The sequence below is a fragment of the Rhinoraja longicauda genome, chromosome 11, assembly GCF_053455715.1.
Source record: "Rhinoraja longicauda isolate Sanriku21f chromosome 11, sRhiLon1.1, whole genome shotgun sequence".
Classification (NCBI taxonomy): Eukaryota; Metazoa; Chordata; class Chondrichthyes; order Rajiformes; family Arhynchobatidae; genus Rhinoraja; species Rhinoraja longicauda.
In genome coordinates this window covers 52774659-52789075 of record NC_135963.1, presented here as the reverse complement: position 1 = coordinate 52789075, position 14417 = coordinate 52774659, and the positions used below count along the sequence as shown (strand labels likewise).

Here is a 14417-nt window from a genome sequence, read left to right as displayed (position 1 = left end):
TTCTGCACTCTGTATCTTCCCCTTTGCTTTATCTATTGTATTGGAGTTTGACTTGATTGTATGTAAATTATGTATAGTATGTCTGATCTGATCGGATAGCACGCAAAATAAAGCTTTTCACTGCACACGTGACAGTAATAAACCTAAACCTTCAGACACAAAGTTCCTCAATCCCATTAAATTAAACTCTCCCAAAATTTCTCCGCCATGGTAACATTCTCTCCGCTCCTGTGATGTTCCTAAAATCTTCTAATGTTACATAGCCCTCAAACAACTACGGTAAATGTGGTTGGATTTATTCATGTTCCTGTTCATATGAAGGTTCGTGTATATTATGGTCACCACTTGAGTGAATTTTAGTAAACGTTTGTACCCATAACATCTTTTCACAGACATTAATTTCAAAGCTATACACCGCAAGATAGCAATTGCAAAATACAAGGCTCCAAATTTGTTGAGACTTTAGTTTTTGTTAAAACATGCATCGCTGAATTTTGCAATATTTATTTATTTAGTTGCTGCAGTGCAACCAAAGTATTCGAGTTTCATTGCAATGAACTGAAATGTAGCAAAGCAGCAGCAGCATGAGATAAATTGCATCTATTAAATGTGAACAAGTTTGGGATTAGATCTACTACTGTGTTTGTCATCCGTACTTTCACACATTAAAACTGAAGTTTCAATGGACATGAAATGAACCTGTTCATCCATTGTTAATGCAAAATAAAGGCAAAATGTGCACTACCTGCTTCTACATTGTTCTGCAATATCAACAGAGAAATAGTCTTAAAAGCATCTTGACTAATTGAAGCATTTCCTCACGCTTTGAATAATGATGTTTCCATGAAAAAAACAATTAAAGCAATCTGTAAAATCATCTAAACATTCAGAAATTTAGTGGATACAATATGCAGATTCATTTTTCAGAAATTCTCAAAATATTCAATGACAAATTATACCTTCCAATTAATTGTTGTAGGAGGAACCATAACTGTCCCTCATTCAGTACCCAAATTGAGAATGATCGAGAAAAGAGAGAATGAGTGCAATTTGTGTGTTGCAGCAATACTTTAATTTAAAATTCACATTTGGCTTTTAATGCATATCCACTGAGTGAATTACCTCACTCGGTGCTGACTGGATCACATGGGAATTTGCAGTGCTGGATTCTTTGATTTAGGAATCATTGTGTGGCAGAAGAAGGGTCTCGACCCGAAACGTCACTCATTCCTTCTCTCCAGAGATGCTGCCTGTCCCGCTGAGTTACTCCAGAATTTTGTGATACATTGTGTGGCAGAACCTCTGCTTGCAACTGTGAGAAAGCACAACGCCAACTCATTAGCCTCGGGAGCTTTTACATTTGTGACAGGATGCTCTTCACGTGAATGGGAACAAGAGTTGAAGTTAATGAAGATGAAAGAGGAGGAGGAGGAGGAGGAGAGCATGACGTACACAGTGCACTCACTCGGTAACCGCCACTGGCATTTAGGTGCAGTGGTGGGAGATACTCAGATTAATTAAAGCCAATACCTGACGTTGTTTGACTGCAGATTGTAGCCATTAAGAGTGTGCCAAGTTCAGGGCGATGTAGCCCTCGCTTGACCCACTCCTTCACCACACTAAACACGGACCATTCTCACCGCTGTCCAGCTAGCTTTTGTAGGAGATCCCGGGTGGCTGCCACCGCACAAGGCTTCTGGACTCGGCGACCATCATGGCATTTATGAGCAAGTTGTAATGTCCTCTGTAAGACCCTGTTGTGGCTAGCACAATGAATATACGCCCGACAACTTGTAAGAAGATTTTAATTACAGATCCTTCACCAGGAAACTTCTAGAAGGTCACCTGACCTCAGTCACAAGGCACAAGCCCATTGGCCCTAGAAGGTCACCTGACCTCAGTCACAAGGCACAAGCCCATTGGCCAGCTTCTGCTCTTGGTCTCAAGGGGGCACTGGCATTTACATTACATATACATCACACAAGTGAAGGAAATGCTCAGCGGGGAACTGTTCCACACACAACGAAGAAATAGGTACGTGGAACCGGAGTTTCAGCAGCTGTAATGTACTTGGAATTAATAGGAATGGGAACGGGCAATCCAGTTATAATGCCAGTTTGTTTGGATGTTGTTTTTGTGAATTGCAGTAATGAACTGTGTAAACATAAAAGTAAGGCCGATGAACAAAAAACTTGACCTCAGTTCTTAAAAAGACATGGGCAGCAACTTTATCATAGATAATAGACAATAGGTGCAGGAGGAGGCCATTCGGCCCTTCGAGCCAGCACCGCCATTCAATGTGATCATGGCTGATCATTCTCAATCAGTACCCCGTTCCTGCCTTCTCCCCATACCCCCTGACTCCGCTATCCTTAAGAGCTCTATCTAGCTCTCTCTTGAATGCATTCAGAGAATTGGCCTCCACTGCCTTCTGAGGCAGAGAATTCCACAGATTCAAAACTCTCTGACTGAAAAAGCTTCTCCTCATCTCAGTTCTAAATGGCCTACCCCTTATTCTTAAACTGTGGCTCCTTGTTCTGGACTCCCCCAACATTGGGAACATGTTTCCTGCCTCTAACGTGTCCAACCCCTTAATAATCTTATACGTTTCGATAAGATCATGTAAACAAAACAATCATATCTTTTGAATCGCCTGCACTGATTGAACGATAGCTATTTCTGCATCAGTTGCAGTCAGTCTCCCCACAGCTGCTTTAGTCAAGCACCATCCATCGTTAATGAGAGGGGGAATTACCATCTCCCTTCACACTCACTGGAATTCCCAATGATGACTCTCCTCATCAATATCCTGGGGGGGGGGGGGGGGGTTCAAACAGTGAGTGGGCCCACATTGACCAGAAACACATGGACCAAGTGCATAAATGCAGTGGCCTACTCACAGGATGGTAGAGTTGCTGCCTTACAGCGAAGGCAGCGCTGGAGACCCGGGTTCAATCTTGTCTACGGTGCTGTCTGTATGGAGTTTGTACGTTCACCCCATGACCTGCGTGGGTTGTCTCCGAGATCTTCGGTTTCCTCCCACACTCCTAAACCTACAGGTTTGTTGGTTAATTAGCTTGATGTAAATGAAAATATTGTCCCTAGTGGGTGCAGGATAGGGTTAATGTGCGGGGATCGCTGGTCGGAGCGGACCCGGTGGGCCGAAGGGCCTGTTTTCGCACTGTAGCTCTAAACTAAAAACTAAAGCTGCAGTAACTGGTTCAAGCCTCCTTGAACACGTTCCATTGGGCTGCAGAGTGGAGCTCCAAGAACACCCAAGAACCTCAGTAGCTCCAGAACACTGACACTCCACTGAAACATCTATCTCCTCACCAGCAGAGTAGGGTGGCTGTAGCAGGTATTGGCCGCAAAATAGTCGCACAGCATAGAAACAGGTCCTTCAGCCTAAATTGCCCTAAATTGCAAGATGCTCCATCCATGCCATCCTTGCTATTGCCCCATATCCCTCTTGTCCATGTACCTGTTTAAATGTCTTTAAAATGTTGTTATAGTACCTGCCCGAACTACTTCTTCTGACAGCTCATTCCATATACCCACCACCCTCTGTGTGAAAATGTTTTCCCCAAGGTTCCAATTCAATCTTTCCCCTCTCACGTTAAACCTACAACTTCTGGTTCCTGATTCCCCAACTCTGGGTAAAAGACTGTACATTCACCCTATCTATCCCCTCATGATCTTATACATGATCACCCATTAGCCTCCTGCGCTCCAAGAAGCGAAGCAAAAAAGTGGAAACTATAGCGTGACTTCAGTGGTTATTAAGCAGGGTGACCGTAACTGAACACAACACTCCAAGTGCATCCTCACCAACATCTTGTACAACTGCACAATGGCATCCCATCCTCTATATTCAATTCAAATGTAGGTCAATATAACAAAAGCCTTCTTGACCGCCCAAAGCATCAGCGATTCCACTTTCAGGGAACTAGATACCTGCACTCCTACATCCGTCTACTAAGTAACACTCCCCAGGGCCCTTCCAGTTACTGTGATGGTCCTGCCTTTAACCATTTTGCATCCAGTTTAACCTTTATAGATAGTGACTTGCATCAGAAAATATGCTGAAGTCAATATGCTCACTTACCTTTCAAGCTTCTAAACTCTTAGTCTGGATTAAAGTTGTCTTTCCAAACCGAATGATGAAATTTCCACTGAATGTAACGTTGAATGTGATCTAGGAGACACATATAAATATATAGAAAGCAGACTCTTCCTAAACATATACGAGATAAGAGGGAGAGATATGGTTTGTAACTAAAATAAACTCACTGCCATTGAAAAGACTTGCATTAGAAAATAGTGTCATAATTTTCTGTATTCTCAATTTATTATTTCCCAAAAGGCTGCAATGTTAAGTAGAGAGAAGGGCGGCACAGTGGCACAGCTGGAAGAGCTGCTGCCTCACAGCGCCCGTGACCCATGTTCAATTCTGACTTTGGTTGCTCTCTGTGTGAAGTTTGCTTGCTCTCCATGTGACCACAAGGGTTTCCTCCGGTTTCTTCCCACATCACAAAGATGTGCATGTTTGTGGATTAATTGGCTTCTGTAAAATGTATCGAGTGTGTGGATAACATATATATATATATATATATATATATTCCTTTATTCGTCCCGCACCGGGGACATTTACAGTGTTGCAGCAGCAAAGTGGATAGCAAGAGAGCAAGAGATCATTCATTATAAATAAAAGATACAAACATTGTCATTTGTTTCAGTGTATTCTTAACTGTTATTGTTGGCTCGTCTGCTGGGAGCAGTGCTGGTTGTGCAGTCTCACAGCAGCGGGAAGGAAGGACCTCCTATATCTCTCCTTCACGCACTTGGGGTGAAGGAGTCTGTCACTGAAGGAGCTACTCAGTGCAGTGACAGTGTCCTGCATGGGGTGGGAGTCGTTGTCCAGCAGCGATGTTAGCTTTGCCATCATCCTCCTCTCCCCCACCACCTGCACTGAGTCGAGGGGGCAACCCTGGACAGAGCTGGCCTTGCTGACCAGTTTGTCGAGTCTCTTCCCTTCCGCCGCTGAGATGCTGCTGCTCCAGCAGACCACTCCATAGAAGATGACCCATACAACCACCGTGTTGAACGAGTGTGAACAAGTAGTCAATGATCAGCGTGGACTCGGAGTGCCCAAGTCTAAACTAAACTTAGTAGCGCAGATCTGTATATTTACAGCATTAATCATGGGGAATGTAAAATGGTAATCTCCACTTACAGAAGGTTTTATATACCTGCGGTCACGTTGCCAAATCTTACATTCATGATTGCATGGTTGGATTCTTTGAGAAAGATCTTTAAAGTATTTGTGTGTCTTACCCCGTTACTTTTCACTGAGAATGATGCATCGTGCTCTCCATGGTGAGCAACTAACGACACTGTGCTTTGATCTATGTTTCAAAAGATGTTTACAGTTTAAATCAGAGAAACAAAAAAAAACATTAAAAAAAAATCAAAACTTTATTTTCACCAACAAAAGTTTGCAATGAATACCTTGCAAGTACTAATATTCCCCTTATCCTGTATCTGTACATTGTGGATGGCTCGATTGTAAACATGCATAGTCTTTCCGCCGACTGGATAGCACGCAACAAAAAGGTTTTTCACTGTACCTCGCTCGGTACATGCAATAAACTAAACGAAAATGAGAACTTTGTTGCCAGGTCCAAGGAATGTTTCTCATATGACAAGTCAAGGTGCAAACTTTAAGAAGTGTCCTTCAACCAAATGGGTTTAGTGGATGGATGCTGCAAAGACCAAAATCCAGGTTCTACTCCAGAACTGAGATTAGGTTGGCTTGAATGTGACAGAAGCTATATACCGAGGGGAATATTCTTAGCATCCATTGTGTTGCAGCAAAAATGTCAGAGGAAAATGCAAGGATTAACACACACACATGGTCATTCACAACACGAGGTTGAGAGTGAATCAATATGTTGTAACATTTAGAAAGGATAATTGAATATATGCAGAGACATTGTTTCTGCTGAGGGCAAGTCAGTCTAGTTATTCAGAAGCAAAATTGAGACGCACATTCTAACAGAAGGGATGGGAATAAACCTGTTGGAATCTAATTTTCCAGAATGTTCCAGGTAATTGAGCTCTTCTCACTGAGTTAGTCTCGAGGGAAGTGGAGCAGCACTGGGTAGCTGGGGCTGTCATTTACTCAACATTCGGGGACTCTCCAATTTAGTTTAGTTTAGAGATAAAGCGCGGAAACAGGCCCTTTGGCCCACCGAGTCCGCACCGACCAGCGATCCCTACACATTAACACGATCCTACACAGACTAGGGACAATTTACATTTTTATAGCAAGCCAATTAACCTACATACCTGTATGTCTTTGGAGTGTGGGAAGAAACTAAAGATCTCGGAGAAAACCCACGTGGGTCACGGGGAAAACGTACAATCTCCGTATGTTCAGCACCCGTAGTGAGGATCAAACCCAGGCAGCAACTCTACCGCTGCACCACCTTGCCGCACGAATTTACCAACATTCTACCTATTTGCTCAGATGCCAACGATGCTGTCCTTTACGTACCTTTGATTTACCAGCTATTCTCACTGTAACAAATAACACCTGCTGTGCCCATAAAAAACTCTGTGATATATTTTGCCGCTTTTTTTGAGTTACATAATTTTATTTCATGAAACATTTGTTCCAGAACTCAACCCTTGCATAAACTGAAAAATAGGGTGGCCCAGTGCCCCAGGTAGTAGAGCTGCTGCCTCACAGCACCAGGCACCCAGTTTGATCCTGACCTTGGACCTGGTGTGGAGTTTGCTCGTTCTCCCTATGATCGCGTGTGTTTCTTCAGGATGCTCCAGATCTCCTCCAACATGCCAGACATGTGGATTTGTAAGTTAATTGTAATCTAAATTGCCCCCAATGTTTAGGTAGTGCACGAGAGAGTGGGATTAGATAGAACTTGTGTGAATGGCTAATTGTTGGTCGGCATGGATTCGATGGGATGAAGGTCCTGTTTCCTTGCTGTACTTTTCACTCAATCAATACCTGTACAAGTACAAAGCTTGTACAGGTATTGAACATACATCAAACCACTATTGAAAATGAGTACAAGATCCATGGTAGCGCAGCGGTAGAGTTGCTGCTTTACAGCGAATGCAGCGCCGGAGACTCAGGTTCGATCCTGACTACGGGTGCTGCACTGTAAGGAGTTTGTACGTTCTCCCCGTGACCTGCGTGGGTTTTCTCCGAGATCTTCGGTTTCCTCCCACACTCCAAAGACGTACAGGTATGTAGGTTAATTGGCTGGGTAAATGTAAAAATTGTCCACACTAGTGGGTGTAGGATAGTGTACGGGGATCGCTGGGCGGCATGGACTTGGAGGGCCGAAAAGGCCTGTTTCCGGCTGTATATATATGAAAGCTATCAAGAACCTGCGCAGATTTTCAAACCATGGCCAGCAAATGCCTGAAGTTGATGGATCGTCCCTGTACATCCTAGGAAGATAACTTCTTGTGATCAATTGAAACGTGTTCTCACTGGCATGTTATAATTGAAAGTCATTTTTTTCTGGACTACCACATACTTGGAAGCATGCACAGATCGGAGAGATGTCCCTGCTGAATTAGCTGAAGTCACTGAGCCACACCGATTTTTAACATTGAGGCAGAGCAGGTTTTACATCTGTTTTAACTATGGCTACAGACACATAGATTAGCAACTAGAGGTTAAGATGGGAGATGCTGGACTATGGGTGTCTGGTTTGGCCTGCCTTGTTGAATGCCAGTTTGCTCCAGACGAGACAAGTTCTATAATTCAGTCATTCAGTTATTGTGCATTAATACCGTACATCTGAATCATTTGCAAGCTATGTTTCCAGGTGATAGCTTGGAAATAATTTTACCTGGTCTTGTCATTGATATGCTTCGAATATTATAATGAATACAGATCTCATCCCTTGTGCATGTTGGGCAGTCAAAATAGTCTAAAGCACTGCACGATCTGGTGTCATCTGCAGGAAACAGGACAATTGAGATGATATTACAAAAAAGATTTTAAAAGTATGATCTTTAAACATACTTCATTATCCAAGTCTGCAATGGATTCAGAATCAATGCACAGATGAAATGTCTTTGGCAAAATCATTTAAACAAATTACTACATACATCAAACCACTATTGAAAATGAGTACAAGGTCCATTGTACGTTCTGCCAAATGCAATCTACCACTGAAATGGAAATCCAACCATGGGGAAGTTGCTTCTTTGCCCGTCCCTTCACAGAAACATAGAAACATAGAAAATAGGTGCAGGAGGACGCCATTCGGCCCTTTGAGCCAGCACCGCCATTCATTGTGATCATGGCTGATCATCCACAATCAATTAACCGTACTTGATTTCTCCCCATATCCCTTGATTCCGCTAGCCCCTCGAGCTCTATCTAACTCTCTCTTAAATCCATCCAGTGATTTGGCTTCCACCGCCCTCTGTGGCAGAGAATTCCACAAATTCACAACTCTGGGTGAAAAGGTTTCTTCTCACCTCAGTTTTAAATGACCTTCATGCGTCTTTGATTAACTTCATGCCAAATTATTCCCCGAGACCTTTCTGCATGCATACTCCTGCTGAAATTTTCTTTATTTTAGCAAATGTCACACAATAGATTAAGCTGTTTTTCAAATCAAGATAGAGGTTTAATAAATCGATAAATAGCATTCAGATTTGCTTAGATTGACCAGTTTAACTTACCACTGATACATTTGGGAATTTCTATTGTTCCATTCTGGCAATATCGCCTTGCAGGAGGTTCCACTTGAAGACCCTGAGAGCACTCAAATTCTAAGGCATCACCGTGTTTCACATCTGCTCCCTTCTCAATTTTCCACCTCAAGGATAACGAATTCTTGTTGAAATCTTCTTGTGTCAATATACAAGGTACTAAATCACAGGAAAATATTATTTAAGTATTTACACTTGGGATGAACAATTTTTAAATACATAGTATTTTTTCAAATCAAATCAATTTACATAGATAACACCCTGGTTACAATACTTTATTTCCATGAGTGAAATACCATTTCTTGCTTTTGCAACGTATCCCTCACAGATCATCAGCAGATCATGTAATCAAATTTCAATGAACATAAACGAAAATATACCATAGGCTTCATGAGACCAGATGTGGACTGTCGAATCACGGCTCAGTCTGGTGGAATCAACCTCCCACTGGTTGTACAGAAACCATTTCCTTCCTAGAAAGTGGGATGTTTTGTCCAACTGACGTGTGCAAAGGCACCTGAAGGAGCTGGGCACTACAATGACCCATGCCCATCACCACCTTTACTGGGCAGGTGGCAGTATGGGACAGAGCAGTGAATGTATTTCCAAAAAGAGCTGCAGAAATAGCCAACCATTCACACTCTCCTGAGCATTGATACAACATGGGGGTTTCCATGCAGTGTAAAGATCTAAAGGATATGCACCACCCCCCCCCCCCCCCCCCCACACACCCCCACACCCTCTCTGCCCCACACCACCCTGAATGGGCTCCTATTTCTCCCACCAGTTCCCGCCCCTCCCATCCCATTCACACTACTTCTGGCACCTCCATCACATACTCAGCTCATCAGCGAGTCCCACGTTTCCCTTTCATCTCCCCCCTCTTTACCTCGCACCCTTCCACCCACTCCTCCCCTTTGAGATTTGTATTTCACTAATGACACCTTTGTCTCCTTTCACCTCTGTCCATGGTCAGTTATCCATCCACCTTCCAATCAACCCTCCCTTCACAAGTATCCACCTATCATTTGCCTGGCTTTGTCCTGCTCCCACCTCTCTTGCTTTCTTGCGTAGGGGTGACTACTCCTGAGAATTCACACAGACAGATGGTCTGAAAGAGGATCCTAACCCAAAATGTTGTCTGTGCAATCCATCTCCAGATGCTGCCTGACCCGCTGAGTTCCTCCAGCACTTTGTGTTTCGCAAAGGATTTGCCTCATTGTTTTTGCCAACTTCCACATTATTCAAAGGTTTCAAAGGTCTTTTATTGTATCATAAGGTACAGCGATATGCGAATAACCACACAGCAACAGGATAAAAAATCAACAACTACATAAACATCCACCACAGCGGATTCTCCACATTCCTCACTGTGATGGAAGGCAAAAAAGTCCAAACTTCTTCCTCTTAATTCTCCCGTGGTCTGGGCAGTTGAACCATCCGTCAGGGCGATTGAAGCTCTTGCAGCCCGGCGATCGAAGCTCCCGCGTCGGGGCGATTGAAACCCCTGTATCGGGGCGGTCGAAGCTCCTGCAGCTTGGAGTTCTGGACGTCAGTCTCTAACCAGAGACCATGAGCTCCGTGTTAGTAAGTCTGCAAGCAGCCACGGTTGGAGCTCCCAAAGTTGATCCCTGGCAAAGGGATGGCGGGCTCCGCGATGTTAAAGTCCCGTAGGCTCCCCGCGGTGGAGCTCTCAAATGTCGGTCTCCAGCAAAGGCCGCCAACTCCACGATGTTAGGCCGCAGTGCGTACGGAGAGACAATAAGGAAAAAAAACAAAATCGCATCTCTGTCGAGGAAAAAGATTCCCCCAACGCTACCCCCCCCCCCCACCCCCCCACCCCCCCACATAAAACAAACTAAAGAACATTAAAAACATACATTTAACAAATACTACTGAAACACAAAGAAGGAAGAAACAGACAGACAGATGGTGAGGCAGCCATTGCTGGCGCCACCCGGTGGATACCAATAAAGATCCATTTTAGGAGTGCCTGGGTGAGGTGGCAGCCAAATCATTTTTCCCTACTTGGGCAGGCTTCTAGACATTACGCCCATTCAGATTGCCAACCAACAGGCAATGAACTACTTAAACATTTTGGGATATGCTGCCAAATCTAGTGTAGTAATGGCCATAGCGAAAAAACACAAAGCTTTTGCACAGAAACCTGGGAGTTACAGTCTCTCAGTGCTTCTATTTTCCCTCTCGCTCTTCACCTGCTTTCTCTTCAATTATTGCCAGTTCTGATGAAAGGTCACTGGTTTGAAACATTGCTCCATTTTGTTCTCTGGAGATACTGCCGACCTTGCTGGATGGTGCAGGCATTTACAATTTTACAGATTGCAATGGTTGCCTGTCGCTGAAAGGAAATGCACGTGGCAGACATTTCACAACGAACCCTCGATTATTTAACTTTGTACAACTTGGACTTGCCAGATAAAGGATTTTCTGATGCACAGCTCTGCATCATTATATCTCCATGCACCTTTGGAGAAGGTTTCAATGCCAGGTCATTTGTGTCAATGAATCACTGTCGTGTCCTCACAACTCCTGTGTGACGGTCACACAGCAAATCGCCAGGAGTCATCTCCACAAACTCCTGATTCCCACTGAAGACAATCTCCAGTAGGTTATATGATTCCACAGCTGTGTGTAATACAAGGGGGTCAGCACACATCCACACGATCAAAACCTGTCATCAACGAGCACCACAAACTATCAGCAGCGGCAGAAGTGTACGTCACCTCTTGCCTTCCTTATCTCCTACCTCTTTTCCCACAGTCGAGCAAGGTGAACAAGGTGTTCAATGGGAAATGCCAAAGGACAAGAGAGAGGAACCTCAGGTTGGGAATGAGTTTCCAACTGACCAATCTGTACTACAGGAGTACATGTGGGAAATGACAGAGGTCGCATGGAATAAATGAAGCAAAGGACGAGTGTTTTAGCCTGACAAGAAATATCTGTGCACAGGATCGCGAGACAGAGCGACAGATATATTACATTGGAACCGGATGACAACAGGTATCATTCCACAAGTGCCCTGCAAGGTTCACATCAAAACAATGAAGGCAGATGTCAGTGTGGTGCTGAGCAGACTCTGAGACCTGACACTTGGCAAAATAGATGCTGGAAGACAACTTGTAATCAAGATGTCACAATCTGCCCAGGATTGATAGGCCACTGTCAATGGTTTACAGAAAGCAAGATCCCGTTGATGCTCCTTGATTTCCAACCGAGAGAACTGTTCATCGAGCAGCACTTTGTGCACAAGCTGTGGGCAGGTGGATTTTGGAGATGCAACAACGTAATTTCAAGAGTTGTGCAACTTGCTGTGACGCTCGTGAAGAGATTCTGGTTTCTGATTGTGTACTGTGCAAGAGCACGAGGTCACCTATCTGCGGATTTATGTCAACAACGAAAGTCAATTTTTCATCATCTGACATTGAATTGTTTAGATGTCCTGAGGGTCCCACATGTGGTTCAATCATGAGATATGAAGGTGAAGCGGGTTTCCAGAGGGTCAGGGGAGTGTGTAGCCGCACCAGGGTCCAGAATACGGCTGGGTTAGGGGCTGGACTGTGGGCTGTGTGGTCAAATCCTTGGACACCAGGGTTCAGCAACATGGCCAGTTTGTGGCTGCATATTTCCCCGCTGTCTTTACACTCACCAGTTCTCACTGGACAATTTATTAGAGCACCAGTGTTTGGGTCTGAATAGGACCAATGTCCAATATTCCAGAAAATCCACCAGTCCAGCACCAAAGTGCCATGGATGCCGGATTATTGGAGTTTCACTGCAGAGAGAAATTACATTTGATGGACACAAAATCCAGGAGTAACTTAGTGGGTCAGGCAGCATCTTTGGACAAAAGGAATAGGTGATGTTTCGGTATGGAGCCCTTCTTCAGACTGAAGGACAGAGAAGGACAGAATGAAACAGGGCCGGCAACAGAAGACGTCAGGAAGAGTGGAGTCCATAATGGCCCATTGTTGGATGGAGAAGATATGCTATCAACAGGGACACCAGGATGCGAACAGTGGAACTAGGAGGACAACTACGGTGGGGGAGGGAGGGAGAAATGCAGGAGTCACTTGAAACTCGATAAATCAAAGTTCAAACTGCTGGGTTGGTAGCCGCACAAGCAAATAGGAGGTGCTGTTCCTCCAATTTGAATGTGGCCTCACTCGGACAGAAATTACGTTTCATTGTTCAAAGGTTATTTGACAGATTTCGTAGAGATTTGCCCTATCTTTTCATAACGTCACATTCCAAAGCTGCCGAATAAGTTCAACTGCAGTTTAATGTAGAATCCAAGGCCTCCACCTGATTCAAATACTTTCTGCAGACAGATCATGGCCAGTCAATTGCAAAGACCTCCTGGGGGACTTGCTTTTAAAGTTAAAGGATGTGTACGTTAAATGACCTTTCAAACGCAATTGAAACTCATTATAGGGAAGCTACATGGTAAAATTAACCACACTAATGGGGCAATTTCCAGTTTTATTACGTGTTACTGGCTGACTAGCTGTAATAATTATTGAGGATTAGAACTGACATTAAATATTACTTACCAAGGCACTGTGGAGGTTTTGACCATTTCCCACCAGAACAGGTAACTTTTTTATTTCCTTTCAAGACGTAGTAATCCTGACACTGATACGTTACAACTTGGTCGGGAAGAAATGGCGGCACAAGAAAGTCCAATATGTCTCCATCCTTTAATGGAGGTGGCATTTCCTCACACCCTAGTTCTGGATCTATTGAATGGGTTACAAAAATAACTTTATTCTATAATCTACACTACCACTAAATAAAGTAGTAAAACGTTATCAAATTCAAAAATCAGTTCTCATCTTATGAGCTTGGCAGTAACTTCTCAAGTAATCAGCAGGTGACAAGTTACAAGGCTTCTTACATGTACGTGCTAAATAGTAGATATATCATGGACAGAAGACCGTGGCTGTTATCAATTAATCAGGTTTATTCTTATCCATTGCAAAGTCCCCAAAATTAACAATGGCAAAAAAGTGTCGACCCTGAGGACAAGTCAAATGAGCGGTCAGAGAGAAACAGTTGACCTGCTTTATGGTCAGATCTCAATAATCAGCATCTTGGCAGATACTTTAACAATATTGGAGTGGTCTGCTTTATTTCTGCACCAGTGCAGGGAGCTCTGGTAGACTCTACACTGCCCCTCTGCTCTCGTGTTTTAACCACACACAATGTCTCCACAGTGTCACCATCACATCATTCATCTCACCTGGAGGAAAACTGCAAGTTGGTGGATGTGACCACTTCCCACCATCACATATTACCACTTCTGATCCTTCCATAATATATCCATCACGACATTGATAGCTTACTTTGTAGCTGGCCTTAGTGGTGGTAATTCCATGTTCCACCGTTGGATGTGGATCACTGCATCTACTTTGCATATCTGGAAAAAGGAAAACTGTTTGAAGTTCTTCTCCATGAAAATATATTAACCTACATTTGGATTTTTAGAGTTTTCTTGAAGTAAATAATCACGTTAGGTTTCATTTGACATGGTACTGGAAACATTATGACTTAAAGTAATGTTATCCACCAACTTTGTTGAAGTCTGAAGAAGGGTCCCGACCCGAAACAAAACCTATCCTTTTTCTCCAGGGATGCTG

General features: G+C 43.7%; 1 protein-coding gene across 1 annotated transcript in view; it reads right to left on the bottom strand.

Moving 5' to 3' along the window:
• Positions 1-1065: 1065 nt before the first annotated feature.
• The window catches only part of LOC144597927 (complement factor H-like), a 51140-nt gene continuing 37788 nt past the window's right edge, over positions 1066-14417 (bottom strand). The window contains exons 16-22 of the mRNA XM_078407739.1: positions 14021-14197; positions 13332-13517; positions 8731-8919; positions 7887-7994; positions 5335-5405; positions 4106-4195; positions 1066-1312 (exon numbers count right to left, since the gene is read on the bottom strand). Coding sequence (XP_078263865.1) covers positions 4109-4195; positions 5335-5405; positions 7887-7994; positions 8731-8919; positions 13332-13517; positions 14021-14197 — 818 coding nt within the window. The 3' untranslated portion in view covers positions 1066-1312; positions 4106-4108. The remainder of the gene's footprint in view (positions 1313-4105; positions 4196-5334; positions 5406-7886; positions 7995-8730; positions 8920-13331; positions 13518-14020; positions 14198-14417) is intronic.